This window comes from Ictalurus punctatus, chromosome 13 (assembly GCF_001660625.3).
Source record: "Ictalurus punctatus breed USDA103 chromosome 13, Coco_2.0, whole genome shotgun sequence".
In the NCBI taxonomy this organism is placed as follows: domain Eukaryota; kingdom Metazoa; phylum Chordata; class Actinopteri; order Siluriformes; family Ictaluridae; genus Ictalurus; species Ictalurus punctatus.
In genome coordinates this window covers 5,410,174-5,427,354 of record NC_030428.2, presented here as the reverse complement: position 1 = coordinate 5,427,354, position 17,181 = coordinate 5,410,174, and the positions used below count along the sequence as shown (strand labels likewise).

Below are 17,181 nucleotides of genomic sequence, written 5' to 3'. Positions count from 1 at the left end.
TCTGCCTGCGTGAAGTGCATGACAGACAGCTCTTCTCATCAGAGCCTGCCAATAATCTACCAGTCACAAATGCCTCACTCCCCAGGGTGTGTGCGTAAATGTCAAGCCAGTCTGCTTTCCTGCCTTTAATCAATAGAATTCCAAGTGGTGAGCTGTGCAGGGAAATTACATGCTGTGATAAAAGGAGCGCCATTTTCATACTGCACCTGTTTTATCTAATCTGCAAGGATTTTGAATTGTTAACAGCCAAATAATCAACAACATACTCATTAATTCAGGTGCACGGTGGCTTAGTGGTTCGCACGTTCGCCTCACACCTCCAGGGTCGGGGGTTCGATTCCCACCGTGGCCCTGTGTGTGCGGAGTTTGCATGTTCTCCCTGTGCTGTGGGGGTTTCCTCCGGGTACTCCGGTTTCCTCCCCCAGTCCAAAGACATACATTGTAGGTTGACTGGCATGTCTAAAGTGTCTGTAGTGTGTGTATGTGATTGTGCCCTGCGATGGATTGGCACCCTGTCCAGGGTGTACCCTGCCTTGTGCGAGATGTTCCCTGGGATAGGCTCCAGGTTCCCCATGACCCTGAAAAGGATAAGCGGTATAGAAAATGGATGGATGGATACTCATTAAATCAAACCAAACAATTGGCCACAGCTTGTGACTGGAAGGTTGTAAGTTAAAATCTTAGGACAGTCAGAGTACCGCTAGTGGGCCTTTGAGCAAGATCCTTAACCTTTTTCTGTTTGCGCTGAAGTTATATTCTGTCGTGCTTTAAAGTATCTTTAGATAAACATGACTTTGAAATGGGTAAATGTAAACGACCACAGAAAATAAATCATGTACTTCAGTTTAAAGCCTAGGGGCGGCATGGTGGCACAGCAGGTAGCGTTGACGCCTCACAGCTCCAGGGTTTCCAGATTGAGTCTTATTTCAATTTACTTTCTGTGTGGAGTTTCTCCCATCAGTTGTGAATTCCTGTCTCATGCCTAGTGTTCCTGGGTTGGGATCAACCGTGACCCTAACAAGGATACATCTGGATATAAATGAACGTCTGAACCCTGTGATAAAATTTAGCATTTATATTAAATACAACTGTGCAACTTGAAGTACTGACATCTTTGTTTGGTTAAATCATGGACCCTCAATGACAATCAACAATGAACTAATCGCAAATATGTGTAAACACAGCATTTTCTGCCACCGTCTGATGTTAATAGCTTTAGCATTATGTCTGCTAGAATAGTGTATGACTAGATGAGGTGCTGATGCTAATTCTACAGGAAATCATCCTGAATAGATTAGACACTTCTTTAACGTGATCGTTCAACCCATAAGAAGAGTCAAATAAAACCAAATTCACAGGTTAGCAAGGCTCAACAATAATGCTTATTTTGTGTAAAAGCAACACCATTACATAAACAAATGTGTTTAAATTTAAAGTATCAGTGCTTTTTAAACATACTAATGATTTGTTTTTTAATCGTTGCAGGGATGCATCTCACTGAAGGGAAGCCAAGTGAATGAGCTTACAGCTAATCCTGAGGAAGCAGGCCGATATCTATTTGAGATTGTCCCAGGTAAGAAAGAAATATATAAACCTGAATATTAAAAAAAAACATTTAACATGGTGTGCAATCGATGGTCTGAAACCTATTTTTTTCTATAATTAATTAACAATCGAAAACAATAATCAAGTTTATTGCGCTAGGTCTATTTTGTATTCGGGTTATTTTACCCTGAGAGTGTATATGAAAAATGAAATAAAAAGGTGATTTTAGTCACTGTCACAGTCTCTCCCACCTGAGCACACATAGCAGCCTTCAGGACATCCTCAAGCATGGGAATATTGCGAATATATGAGCTGAAGATACACAATACATAAACAAACATACATTGCTGTTGTCTTATAAAATCGAAAAATGCCCTCATGATTCACTGGGCTCTAGTAAACAGAACATGAGGTTTGAGCAATTTCGCCATCATCCCAATGCTGATAAGCAGTACAATTTGTGACATTTGACAGACGCCCTTATCCAGAGTGACTTAAAGAAGTGCTCCGTAGGCTCTATCAAAAACATATCCTCATGCTAGGTCACTAGGTCAGGGACTGAGAGAACCATCAGTCAAAAAACCCTGTTGGAGAAGTTAGTACAGTATGAAAAGGTACACAAACAATTACTTTTTTAAATTAAAAAACATGCTGATTTAAGTACTTGGTGAAAAGGTAGGTCTTTAGTCTTCATTTCAAGCTGTTGAAGCTAGTGACGTTGCTATTCAGACAGCCAGGGGAAGTTTGTCCAACCACCTAGGTGCTAGGACAGAGAAGAGCCTTGATGCATGCCTTCTTTGTACCCTGAGAGTGAGCAGTGCTAGAGGATCAGAGCGAGGATCAGTATAGCGTGGTAAGTTCTCTAAGTGGGCCATTTTTGGCTTTTTCGGCAAGCATCAGTGTTTTAAAACTGATGTGGGCAGCTACAAGAAGCCAGTGGATGGAGCATAGCAATGGGGATATTTTGGAGAACTTGGAGTGATTAAAAACAAATTTTGCAGCTGCATTCTGGATTAGTTACAGAGTTTGGATGGCACACAGATGCAAACCTGCCAGGAATGAGGTGCAATTCATTCTCAAAATGAACAAGTACCTGAGTGGCCTCAGTGGATAAGAAATGTCTGGGTCCTCCGAATGTTGTAGAGGAGGAACAGGAATGAGTGTGTCAGTTTAGCTATGCGAAGCGAGAAGGACAGTTGGTTCGCATTGGATATCGAGTGGTTGTGTGCAGTGACAGATGATGAGATCTGAGAGTTGTCCAGGGAGATCACAAGATCTTGACATTTCCAGGGATGTACAGCAGCTTGGTTTTGCTGGGGTTACTTTTCAGATGATGAGCTGCCAGACATGCTCAGATCTGTGTGGAAACATGGGTGTCGGAGGGAGGAAAGGACCGAGGATGAGTTGAGTGTCATCAGCATAGCAATGATATGAAAACCCATGTGAGAGGGAGAACAGAAGAGAACCCAGCATGAGCCTTATGGGACGCCGGTAAAAAAGTCTATGTGGAGCAGAAGTGGATCCACCTCCTTGTCACTACACGTAGAAAGCAAACCATTTCCATGCTGTGTCATGAATTCCAAGAATCAAGAGGATGGACAGGAGAGTCTTGTCCTGATTCTATACTTACTAAAGGCTATAATGGACTAACACATTTACTCCTCATCCCATTTATTGTAGTCATGCGTGTATGTGTGTTAAATTTATGATGAGTAAATATGGCACAGCATGACATTCATCCGTTCTGAGAGTCTAAGCATTCATTTGAAGACAAACACATTGCCGGGCTACCATGACTAAAGCACACCTGTATACTGTTAATACACACCTCGAAATCAGCTAACCCACTTCAACCTCTACAAACCCTATCAGTGTTCATAGCATACTGAATTTGCTCTAAACCTGTGTGAAAGCACCTTACACAATCTCCTTCTTTTCCTTTAGTAATCCACTTAAAACTATTTTATTTCACAGTTTTCAATAAAGCAGTGCAGACTGCTGTGAGACAGCAACCAATGCCAAACACAGGCCATCCATCCAATAAGAAAGAGGCTAGGGTTATATTTTGAGATGCAAATCTGTTAACATTTGTAATAGTGGCAAATAAGGTCAATTTATTCAAACACCTTTATAACTTACTGTATGTATTATTACTGTATTATTATATTAATAGTAGACTTTGGATGCTATTAAAAAAAAGACCAATTGAGATATATGAAATAATTGCACCAAATTGATTTACCTTATACCTCACCACTGTTGGGTTTTCCATTCTGTTTGGTCAAAGAGTGTTGATTAACTGTCTATAATAACATCTCTGGTAAACACTTTAGGACAAACGTTCCACATAAACAGAGTTAAGAATGTGAATAATTGTTGATATGTTGACATTTTCGGTAAGGAGACATTTTGAATTATTTATTTGTTATTTGAATTATTATTTATTATGTTTTGCATTTTCTTTGCATTTTTTTTTTAATTGTCATTTTAATTTCAAGAGAGAGAAAGAAAGGACGAGAAGCTGGTGAGAGAATGACTGTTTATGCCTCTTAAAATGAAGGTGGTAAAAGGGATTAACTAACAACATTAATTGCAACCTGCAAATACAAACTGATAACAAAAAAAAAATGTATGAGGTGTCATTCTTTAAAAGATTTTTAAAAAATGCTGAAATATAAATAAATAAACAATTTAGGGTGTGCTGTTATTGGAAAATAATCAACTTGGGGGATAGTAACAACAACTCTGCTTTATAACTGTATCACCTCTCTGTTATTGATTAATTTCCTATAACAGCAGGCCCCATCGTGTTTATTCCTACAAACAGACACAGATAATATAAATGTTCTTTTATTTTTTCCATACGTTTGTGAAGGGACCTTGGTCGGATGTGATCAGTAGATTATATTGAGTAGTCCAATCTGATAGAGACAGTGATTAAGAACCACACTGAGGGGAAAAGATGATGATAATAATTAGAGTTAAACAGTGGATGCTGAGCACTCGGTACCACACTGAGCATTACAAAATATGTGTCAGCCTAAGACAATGATTAGATTATATAATATCATCATTGTAATAGAAGCGAAAAGGTGTTAATAGCCTCTATGTTTCGAAAAGAATCAGCTTGTGTTTTTGTAGAGTGTGAAATGATACAATAGTACAAAGTAGTCCAACTGGAATATACAGTGTAAGCCTCGAGGAATGATTAAATGTGCAGTGATATCTGAAAGGGAATATGTTTAGTAGTCCCAGTGCTGCAGAGATTGAATCTCATTTTCACACACTATGAACAAAGTCAATTTAAACTAAAGCACAGATGTTGCTAACACTATTTCCTGGCTCTGCATCAGTTTCTTTCCCTTCAATTCACACTCACACACACACACACACACACACACACACACACACACACACACACACACACACACACACACACACACACTGATAGATATTCTCTTTAACTTCCAGCCTAAAAACCAGCACAAGCTTTTAATGTTACTCTCCCTCACTCGATATATTAACTTGTCTTCTATTTTCCGTGTGTGAGGTTAAAAGGAAAACCTAACGGCATGAGTAAATGGTGAATTATAAACACCGTACATGTTTCTAAAAAACGTTTTGCAAAATGTATGTGCATTTCTTAAACAGAAAAAAAGGGACAGGTGTGAATGTGAATTGTTGAGTGTTTCCATCAGTGTAAACATACTGAGGAAAGGTAGCAAGATTACTCACTCAAAAGAACACCAGCCAATCACAGCAGTGGCATACAGTGGAGTTAATTTCATGTGGATGAGTTAATATATTAAATGAAATCACTGCGTGAACTATATAGTTAAACTGATAAGTTTGACATGCTCATGCATTTCAGATGGATGCCATACAGTAGTAGAAACATTCAATGGTAATTAATTATTAAAGTCACAATCTACCATCAACATACAGTAATTAATACCTTTATGATGGTTTCACTGAAAATGGTTCAAATAACAGGAGGAAATGGATATCTTACCTTTAAAAAGTCCTCAGTAATACCCTAGTACTTCATCAACTGATACCTCCAAATTCCTACGCCCAGAGGTGGTTAGTAGCTTTCAAACAGAAACAGGAAAAATGCATGATCCTGATTGAGAAACAGGATTAAATCGATATATAAATTCTCACTAAATGTGATTAAAGAAAATTAAAAGATACTTCTGTTATGAAGTGTAATGAAAAGGTTGTCAAACTTTTATGGATATCACTGTAGCGCATTTTGCTGCACTGCATGTGTGACATGTTAACCTGACATGAATAGGCATTTGGACGTATCAGGGGGGTCCAAACCCCCCCAAAAAAAACCCATACACCCCCATCCCAAAAACGCCTCTGAATCATAGCCATGAACTGAATTTAAAGTCAGTTTACTAGGTGTAGGCATACACTAAGTACAAGGTATGGGAAGTGATTATAAATGGCTAGCTACCTATGCATTTGCCAGCTACTGTACTAAATAATAGTAAATGAGGGTACACCACTATACATAATATAGTTGCTTATGGCAGTACACTAATTAAACATACCATTAAAACATACTATGGTATGATGTAATTTTAGGCATGAGGAGACTAAAATACACAATTACTGCATTATGATATATTTGCAAAATCTGCTCGCATCACCTTGTAGCCAACTTATCCACCTCAACAATTCAAAAAACATTTTTCACCCACTGTGAAAGCCTGTAAATTTTTGTTTTATCTATTTTTATTAATCATGTAGACATTCTTCTGAGTAAATTCATATAAAATTTTCATATAAAACTTCATAAATCAAAATAGTAAGAACACATAATTTATCGAAACTCCTCTCTCAGTTCAAAACATTTATTTAAGTATTATTCCTGAGAAGTTATGCCTTCTGGACAATGAGCCAGGCTACGTTTTAGGAAGTCGGATTTTACATGGATGTGAAGCACAAGCCAGGGAGGGGAGTCTGTTTCATCAATATGCATAGAATATAAGCAACAATGGCACTGCTCATTACTGTGGTGCCAGTGACGAGAGGGTGGTGAAACCAGTGGGAAAAGCCAGCAGGCTGACGGGAATTTCCCTCAAAACGTAGGCTTTAAACTTACAGAGTGTAACTGTGACAGTGAAGCATCTGCTTAACCCGTTCAACACTCACACGACCGAGAAGAGGAAATGCTTCAGCAGAAAACGAAAGACAGTAGCTCCAGGACAGGCTCGGGAAAAAGGGGTGTCATCCAGTCAAGTGCTCTTGGATTGATTGGTCTGCCGTTTTTGTTTTTATATGCTTTTGTTAAAGCTAAGCGATTGTTTGAAAAGGATTGACCGAGGAGATTGCGTCAACACACAAGAGCAAACAGCATTTGATTTAAAGGGTTGCATGAACTACTATCTAGTCCATTGAAGTAAGTAATGGCTTGTGAATGGAGACTTCTTGTTCGACGTTTACATGAAAATGATTTGGCACAAACAGTTCCAAATGGTTTCTACTGAGCCGGCTTGACTCATACCCATTCTGGGTTGGGGTACGAGGGACACAAGCTCCAGTGATTGGCATGGTCCCTGTGTAGAACTGTGCCAGGTCTTCACCCAGCACAGTATGGGGCATAACTGCTGCAAGCGAAGAAGGAACAAATCACTACAAGGTACAGTTAATATTTCTAATAATATTTAGAGAAGTGTTTACTGCGCAGCAATAGATGACCTATGAACCGTCTCTTTTCACATTACATCCATACAACTGTAGTGTTTATTTTAAAATACCCATTATATCTCATATTTTATCTTGATTAGTATCAGTATAACAAATATTTATGGAAATACACAGAAAGCTTTTCCCATGCTTGGGGTTCAATATTTTTCATCCAGTCTGAATGAAAATAATAATTCTGCACTATAACTGTATGTTAGCGTTTGAGGTAATACAACAATGATTTTAGTTTTACAAATAAACATTCTTTATAAGACAAGAAGGATTGTTATTATAGATATGAGGTACGTATAAACGTCTTAGGCATCCTTTATTGTTCTATGCATTTTTGATGTTGTCTGATTTAGTGTGTGAATGAAAAAGACCAAATTTTAGATGTCCAATATTTAATTTTCCAAAAAATGTAATGTTAAAGAAAAAATATATGGCGTGTAGTTTTACACGTTCTCCCCATATCCAGTAGATTTCCTCTGGGTTCTCTGGGTTCCTCCCACCTCTCATGCTGGAAGGTGTATTGGTGGCTCTAAATGGTGCCCTGCAATAAACTGTCATCCCATCCGGGGTGTGTTCCCAGCTCATATCCAATATTCTCCGGATCCAGCTCGACCCGGACCAGGATAAAGCATTTACTGGAGATGAATGAATGAATGAATGTAGTACTTGAGCACTTTTCAGATGAAACATCACTGAGCATGAGGCTAGAAATAATCTACCAGCCAATTTGATTATAAAAGTACATGAGTGTAACCAAGAGAATTGATGCAGTTTATGTAGGCAAAGGGTGGGCACACCAAATATCGATTTGATATGGTACAATTCTGGCACTTTCCTAATATACAGGTCGATTGGAGATAATATAGTCCAATTACATTGCAAATTGCTCCACACATTGTGAGTGTGTGCATTATGTAATACTCACAGAGGACAGATGGCATTCGAACGCCTCAACACAGTGAGAAATGAACAACTCTGGGTCTGTGCTGTGGGCGTGTGTTACTTTTGGGGGACATGGTGGCTCAGTGGTAAGCATGTTTGCCTTACATTTCCAGGGTTGGGGGTTCCTGCCTCCACCCTGTGTACACAGAGCTTGCATGTTCTCCCCGTGCTCCAGGGGACTCTGGTTTCCTCCACAATCCAAAGACATGCGTTGAAGGCTGATTGGCATCTCTAAATTGCGTGAATGTGTGCGATTGTGCCCTGTGATGTGTTGGCACCCCGTCTAGGGTGCCCCCAACCTTGTGCCCTAACTTCCCTGGGAAAGGCTACAGGCTCCCCATGGCCCCGTGTAGGATAAGTGATATGGAAAATGGATGGCTGGATCTTTTTGAAATTGCTATAGATTTCTGACTGAATGTCCAGAAAATGCAGTGTTATACTAGGGATTCTCTTTGTAGCCCTTTTACCTGAATAAAAGTTGTCGTGTTTTTACATGAATGATAGATAGATAGATAGATAGATAGATAGATAGATAGATAGATAGATAGATAGATAGATAGATAGATAGACTGTAATTATAATATACTGTAAATTTATTATACTGTCATAATAAATTATGCAAATAATGTGTGTGTGTGTGTGTGTGTGTGTGTGTGTGTTGCAACCTTTTACATGGAGAGCAGAGCCATCTGGTGGTGATACATCAACCTGCTTTTTAATGTACAAGTAAACGATCAGCTCCACACTTAGGCTATTTTTGATTTATTATTGTTTACATCCGTGTGATTATCAGACAATGTGGATGTTTCTTTTGATATATTTATTTATTCTTTTGAACATTGGATTTGTGATTGATGATTTATGAAAGCTATAAATAGCACTTTTAAGGACAGTTACAATGCCGATTAAGACATAGTAAAGGTGACACATCATGTGGATTAAAATGTGTCTTAAGTTAAACTGGTTCCAGTTTCTTCAGAAATATAAATTACTTACATTTGCTATAATATGTGTAAATAAAATAAAAGTCAAATCTAATGTGTGTACTGCCATTCTAAAATTTTCGGTTTAATCTGTTTTTCAGGTGCAGCTGGTGAAAAAGACAAGACCCCTGTGAGCCATGAGACCTTTTTGCTCATGGCTAACTCCCAGAATGATGTGGACGACTGGGTGAAGGCGATCAGGCGAGTCATATGGGCTCCTTTAGGAGGAGGTAAATACCTGGAGAAAATAGTTCTGGTGATCAAAAACAGAGAGGCCGGGGTAACCTGCTTACCTGATCACAGCCAACTTGTCTTTATAACTGTGCCACGAGGTTCAGCTGGGTTTTTTTTTTTTTTTTTTTTTTTTTTAACAATAAACCCACCTCTCAGGGACAGATAAAAAGTTTTTTTTTTTTTTTTTCCAAAAAAAAATACATTTTTACATTCCAATTGTGCAAAAAAAAAAAACAACAGAGGTGTTGTGGAAACTTACAGCCAACTCGGATTTAAACTACAAGCTCCAACAGACACATTAATAGCCATTCCCCACACACATGCATTGAGATTTATAAAAAGTAAACTTGGTGTACATGTGCATATTATACATTAAGTGTGTATGCACGCTTAATCTTTTACTACTGTAATGAAATGTAATACTGAAGTGAGCAAAACTAATTTATATATTTCTATACATTTTTTTTTTCTACAGTAATTACTCATTCCTGGCTTTATCCTGGTTCTAAAATGTATTTTTGTATGCATATATACTGTTTAATTATTCTGATCTGCAGAAAAATGCCTCTAATGTATCAGGAATCCACAGGCATGGAGGTTAAACTGGTCCCAGTTTCTTCAGTGGATACATGCCGATAGTACCCATCATGAAATCCAGAAAGTTGGATGCAAGTGCAAACAGTCTTTAATGAAAAAACAACCAAAAATAACCAAAAACTATAAAAACTTAAACAATGGACTAGACTACGGAAAGACAGGGTAAGGCAAGGGGAATTCAACATGAAAACCAAAACTACCCCCAGTGTAAATACAACACCATATAGTATATATGGTGGTCTCGGGGGAGGGGGGGGGGGGGTGTGTGACCATGGTGAACATTACAGTACCTGAGGTTTTGCAAAATGTCATGTGGTTGAAATGTGCCTTACAACTATTTTTTCAGTGGTCATTTAGTGGAAAATTTCTTCCGTCTGTATCCGTCCCACGCTACTTTGTAAAATAATATTTTTAAAAGTTGCACAGACACCCTACTCCCTCGTATCTCTACCATCATGGAATCCCTTCTTTTATCCTGCCATTGTCAACAAAACATAATAAATCAGAAAGTCAACACTGAGGCTCCTCTAAACTGTCATCAGCAGCATAGACAGAAGAAACATCCTATTTCCCTCAGAGTCATACAGTCACAAACAAAGAACAAATAGAAACACCAAAACCAGACACAATCACACGCCTTGGGAAAGTATTCACCCCCTTGGTGTTTTTCATGTTTTGTTGCATTACAAGCTGGAATTCAAATGGATGTTTATTTGGATTTTATGTTGTAATGGGCCTAACAAAATAGTGCAAATTGTTTAAAAACCTGGTTTAAAAAAAATGTAAAAACTGAAAAGTGAGTGCGTATGTATTCACCCCCTTTGCTATGAAACCCCTCCGGTCCAACCAATTAACTTCAGAATTCACAAAATTAGTCTATTAATGTCCACTTGTGTGCAATGAATGCGTCACATGGTCTGTCAGATGATGCCAGTATAAATACACCTGTTCTGAAAGGCTCCTGAGTCTGCAACACCACTAAGCAACATGAAGACCATGGAGCTCTCCAAACAGGTCAGAGATAAAGTTGTGGAGAAGAACAGATCAGGCTGGAGTTGGAAAAAAATATTCCAAACTTTGAACATCCAACAGCGCACTATTAAATCCATTATTACAAAATATAAAGAATATGGCACCACTACAAACCTGACAAGAGAAGGTCACCCATCAAAACTCACCAAGGGTATTAATCAGAGATTCAGCAAACACACCAAAGATAACACTGAAGAAGCTGCAAAGATCCACAGCAGAGATGAGAGAGTATCTGCCACTTTAAAATGAAGAGTTGCCAGAAAAAAGCCATTGCTTAAAGAAAAATATGGCGGGGGGGGTCTTGTATAATCTGTTTATATGCGCTTATCAAATAAAACACCAGTGTGCCGAGCCCTTTTAAATTCATTAAAATGGATTTCTGGCAAACGATACAATGTCGGACGTATTTCCTCACTAGAATATCCTCACACTCACAGACTAGTGTGTGATGGTGACTCCTTATCCTCAGATTGGGTTGCAAATACTATGGTATTAATAGTAAGTTAAGGTATCTATAGTTTAACATATGTTTTGTGAACTAGACATGTAATACACACTCCTGTATTTTATGAAAGGAAATAGGGATAGTACCAAATTATAAACAGACACAAATCGAAGGCACTCTTTTTTTTGTATTAAAAAAAAATAAATAAATAAAAATTATAAAGTGGGAAATCAAATAAACAAATATAACCGCACAAAAACCCTTCCGATTTAGGTCATGCCTTCCTCTGCTTTAAATCTGAATACAGATACAAATCTCTGGAGCCCTACATGGATACAGATCAATGATTGTATACGGATGGACGTCGTAAAAGGGGTTTAAAAGTGAAGCCGGTATGTCATCTGTACAGTCATGGATACAGATACAGATAGCGGCATTGTGTTATCTGCATAGGGTTGTAATGTTCTGTGTGTATATCATATCAAACAAATCCTGCTTCTTGCAATTAAAACTTAAATGAAGACTGAACATTTGCTCGCATTTTAACTATTCTTAGTGGCGCTGGACTTGTAGACCTACAACAATTAAAATGCAGATCTCACGTATACTAAATATAGCGTATATTCCAAGTAGGACTAGAGAGATATTCTCTTACCAGCGAGTGTCAGGAATGTTTCTGACTTCCCCACTTACAGAAATAGCACTGACGCCACGGTGTTCATTAGCCAGCCGCCGATTTTCCTCAAAGGAATAAACCGGTGTGTTACGTAATAAGGACTACATCTCGAATCCATTCTTTTTCCGTAACTTTTCATTTTAAAACTTTCCGTCTGCTTTTAATCTCTGATAGATCAGACTCTGTCAACGTGCCTGCGTGCTATTTCTATCTCACTCGTCAAGACGAGCACTATGCGACACACAGGAATGGGAAACCGATGACCAGATGTTCAAGAAAATCAAAAATATGCCATTTTTTGTCCCTGAAGAACAGTTGTTCTTTTGTAGTTCATGTTCCTCTTTGAACTACTATGATTTTTGCCCAGTCTTTGACAACTTTGACAACGGTGCTGCACACCGGCTGTATCATCAGAAGTATGGTCTGTACATCAGATTAAGAAGAGCAGGTTTTTCGCAGGATTTTTCAAATGCTGTTTAGATGAGGCCTTATATTATATTTGTGTTACAGAAACATAATATCCTAAAGAATTTACATGCATGTATTAGCCAAATATTGAAGGGTACGTATTTCTTTACATTTAACTGCAAATGTAATAGCATCGGCTGTCTTCTGTTTCGTACTTTTTTTGATAGGAATTTTTGGACAAGGCCTGGAGGACACAGTCCAGTACGAAAAAAAATTTGGCGTTCGACTTGCCCCACTTTTAGTCGAGCAGTGTGTGAATTTTATTAGAGAGCGAGGACTCGATGAGGAGGGTCTCTTCAGGATGCCAGGTCAGGCCAACCTGGTCAAAGAGCTTCAGGATGCTTTTGACTGTGGAGAGAAACCTCAGTTTGACAGGTACAGAATTTTTGGGTCAGAATTTGTGTATCAGTATCTCTTACTATTTTTATCACCAGTAACTTACTGAGATATTTTGGAATGAAATTTTGTAATGAATTGGATTGCAATAAAATGAAAAGATATAGTCTGTGCTAACGGGATAGTCTTTGTATGTATTATGCTGTTTGTCTATAATTTTGTATTATATTTATTGTATGTATATTGACAATAATGACTGGGCGGTCCCTGGTTAGATTCTGATTATGGGTTATTGTCTGTGTGGAGTTTCATATGTTCTCCCCAATGTCCACATGGTTTCCTCTGGGTTGTCTAGTTTCTTTCCACATCCCAAAAACTTGCCAGCACAGGGATGTTCAATCTTATCCAGAAGGGGCCGGTGTGGGTGTAGGTTTTCATTTCAACAAAGCCGAAGCCATACCTGATAGTTTACTGTAAGCCGAGATCAACTAATTAAACAGGTGGAATCAGGTGTGGCTTCTGCTTGATTGGAACGACAACTTGCACCCACACCCGCTCTTTGCAGATAAGATTGGACACCCCTGCACCAGCAGCTGAACTGGCTTTGCTAAGTTGCCCATAGGTATGATTAAGTGTGTGAATGTGTGTGTTCATGGTGTCCTGCAATGGACTGGCATCCCAACCTGGGTATATATCCTCCTCAGAACGTGTTACCGAGATCATGATCCAGATCATGACAAAATGGTTACTTAAGATGGATGAATGAATGTTCTAATGTTCATGACTAATGTTCATAAACTATTACGACTAACACTTAAACCATCCGTAGTAACACTGATGTCCACACTGTGGCTTCCCTGCTGAAGCTCTACCTCAGAGAGCTGCCTGAGCCAGTCATCCCCTTCTGCAAGTATGACGGTTTTCTTACTTGTGCTCAGCTTCTGGCCAAAGATGAAGAGGAGGTAAGTAATTATCAGTAATGATCTGCTAGAGCTATCCCCTTTAGCCAAACAAGGAGCTGCTAGCATGGACAGTTGTGGTGTTATGCAAACATTGCTGTCACAACTGCTGTGGTGGAATTAACCTTGTGATGCAACATAGTCTTTACCAAGGCTGCACGTTTACATTTTGTGCCACCACTATTCACAGGGACTACAAGAATTAGGGCAGCAAGTGAAGACTCTTCCCTCTGCTAACTACAACCTCCTTAAATATATTTGCAAGTATGTCCATAGTACAGGCTTTGGGAGCTAAGTAAAATACTGAACCAATTTCCCCCCAACATAGTAAAATATTTCTTGTGTCTGAACGTTTAGGTTCCTTGATGAAGTACAGTCACACGCGGGTGAAAACAAAATGAGTGTACAGAACTTGGCCACTGTGTTTGGACCAAACATTCTTCGTCCTAAAATGGAGGACCCAGTAGCTATCATGGAAGGTACGCTTTGGTCATCAATTGAAAAAGTAAATTCATTACTTCTCTAATTGTGTCTCGGGGTTAAATTTGATCTGATGACAGACATTGCACTAAAGTCTTTTCATTTCAGACCACAGTTTGTAGTATTTTTTTACTTTGACAGTGTGGAAGTAAAGCTCCTTCGAAATTTTCCCATTACATTTTGCAGGAACCTCCTTGGTCCAGCATCTCATGACTGTACTTATCAGCAAACATGATCAGCTGTATCCTGATCAGGAGCTTGAAGCTCCTGAAGTCTCCATGGAGGTGAGACCTCAGTGCCAGCACCACCAGCAGTCCAACCTTGTTGGCTGGATCTCTGAGGAAGATCTCCAAAGCCTGACACCTCCTGGGAAGAACCCCAACACTAGTGACAACCCCAGCAGCAGTAGTACCTCATCCCTGGATGGTATTCCAGCAGGTCCATCTCCTAAATCAGTCTCTCAAGGAAAAGCTGAGACAGCAATCAGTCCAAGCAAGCAAGCCAAAACATTACCTTCCTGGAAATATACTTTCAAAGGTTCCTCACCACGACAACAACCTGCCAAAACTGCTGGTCCATCAGCAGATGTGAGCAATGTCTCCAGTGGGAACTGGCTCATGAACGGACTCTCATCATTGAGAGGGCACCGTCGTACTTCCACAGGTGAACGTGCAAAGGATTCTGGGTCGTCCCAAAGACTGTCAACCTATGACAACGTCACATACTCATCAAGCCCTGGAAGTGTTCCCAGTGTAGACAGCTCTCAGTGGTCCACCTTATCTTGCGAGATCTCAGTGTCGGGAAGTGACAACGTAGAGGCAGACAACAGGACAGAGTCAGATGAAAATTCTGTTGATCCAGAACCGACAATGGATGAAGTAAACGACATAGAGCAAGAGGATGCTAGTGGCAATATGGTGTCAACCTGCAGCAGTGACACCAATATAAATAATGTAGTGCCAGTCATCACAGTCATGGCCGAGGACAATGATGAAAGCTCCTCATCATTGGTCAGTGTGGTAGCAGCACTGAAAGAGGAACTGCAGAGTCAGAAACTGGTTTATGAAACCAGAATCAACAAGTAAGTCTTACACTTTTAAATAGTCATCCATAACTGTATCCCTAATTAAGACTCCTAATTGTCTCTAAAAAGGATCTATTTTGTTAAAGTTTCCTTGACTCCTTTTTTTCCACTCTGCAGGCTGGAAGAGTCAAGTGCACTGCTCCACGTCCAGATGGAAAGATTAGAGCATGACATGGAACAGGAAAGAAAGAAACAAAGAATGCTAGAAATCAAACTGAGGAACTCTGAAAGGGCCCGGGAGGATGCCGAAAATCGTAATCGACTCCTGGAAAAAGAAATGGAGGACTTCTTTTCTACACTTGGGGATCTGGCTCTTGGAACAAGAACAAGTGACATTTAGTTTCTGTGTGTTTAGGGCATGATGGAAATGATCCACAAACCAGTCTGTGGTAACTGTGGGCAGTACTGTCTCTGCATTTCCTCAGGTCTCCCTGGAAGTGTGTGGACTGAAATTCCATGTTTATTCCATGACTATTTCTCTAACCTCATGTTACATGATTGTCTTGACCAGGACCTAAAGGACGACAGAATATGTAAGGATGGACACAAGGCCTTACTCACCAAGGTCTACAACATATCACTGTGGATGTTAGGGTAGCCAGTTCCTACCAGTAATGTTAGGCTATTTAGCCAGTTGTTTACACTTACAGCTGTTTTGTCTGGCTCTTAGTCCAGGTAAAGAGACAGTTCACCAACTAATGCAACATCATCATTCATAACCAAAGCCTATATAAATTGCAGGCATTATTTGGTTTGGGAACATAAAGTGTGACCTCTACCCTGGAAGAAAAAAAGTAAGAATTGTAATGACAGTGCCTTTGTGGAGATTTTGTGTTGGAAAACTATCACCTGGTTTGCTTGACTAGAATAGTTCCCAGTTTTGGAATTAATATTGGAAACATTTCATGTGGTGTATTATTATATATTAAAAGGAAAGGACTTGTGAGAGTTAAAGTCAATGTAAAACACATCTTACATGGGAAATATGGGTTATTCTCAGATTTTATGAGATATTTAAGAAAGTGATTAGAGGTTAATATAATGTTATAAGAATGTGTTCACTGTGTTGGTTGATTGATTTAGAATTTTGAATTTATTTTATAGTGTGCAAAATCATTACAGGGCTGCGCTGTGTATATTTCATGTTGGATGTGTTCAAATCAGGCACTGAAGTAATAATATTTGAGTAACACCTATGAAAGTTGTTACATCCCTTTATGTTATACCTTCATATAAAGGAGCGGTCAGTGTTTATAAATCTATTGTATTACAACTGGAAGTGATAAATATGTCACACGGCCATATGTGCAATGGATGTTTTGTTGCTTCGCATCCAGTATTTCTAATACTTCTATTATCTGTTGACCAAATTACAGAATGTTCCTCTGGCTTCAGTAGTTTCTTACACTAAAGTCTTTTTCTGGATATACTCCGAACAATTTTTTATTTTTTATTTATTTTAATTTTTTTTAAAATGACTGTCGAGCATATTAGGATGTCATACACAATCCATCTCAATGTGCTTAAGTGTTATTCATATTTTTGAATCGCTGACCAGTTAATGTGGTGCTATGTATCTGTACACAAATATGTGCAATTAAACGGAAAACTGGAAAATAGAAATATTTATAGATGTATTTTTTTGTTTGTTTTTTTACACAACACTGTTTCTTAATGGCCAATAAAAT

General features: G+C 38.9%; 1 protein-coding gene across 3 annotated transcripts in view; it reads left to right on the top strand.

Annotated features, from left to right (window-relative positions):
* si:dkey-191m6.4 (rho GTPase-activating protein 22) overlaps positions 1-17,091 on the top strand; it is a 28,955-nt gene extending 11,864 nt beyond the window's left edge. The window contains exons 3-10 of one of the 3 annotated variants that reach the window (XM_017483801.3): positions 1,486-1,573; positions 9,284-9,412; positions 12,802-13,009; positions 13,800-13,932; positions 14,120-14,193; positions 14,287-14,408; positions 14,596-15,490; positions 15,611-17,091. In XM_017483801.3, coding sequence (XP_017339290.1) covers positions 1,486-1,573; positions 9,284-9,412; positions 12,802-13,009; positions 13,800-13,932; positions 14,120-14,193; positions 14,287-14,408; positions 14,596-15,490; positions 15,611-15,833 — 1,872 coding nt within the window. In that variant the 3' untranslated portion in view covers positions 15,834-17,091. Of the gene's footprint in view, positions 1-1,485; positions 1,574-6,364; positions 7,199-9,283; positions 9,413-11,952; positions 12,588-12,801; positions 13,010-13,799; positions 13,933-14,119; positions 14,194-14,286; positions 14,409-14,595; positions 15,491-15,610 lie in introns of those variants that run through there. The other 2 variants (XM_017483802.3, XM_017483803.3) reach the window with 2 other exon arrangements.
* The last annotated feature ends 90 nt before the right edge of the window (positions 17,092-17,181 follow it).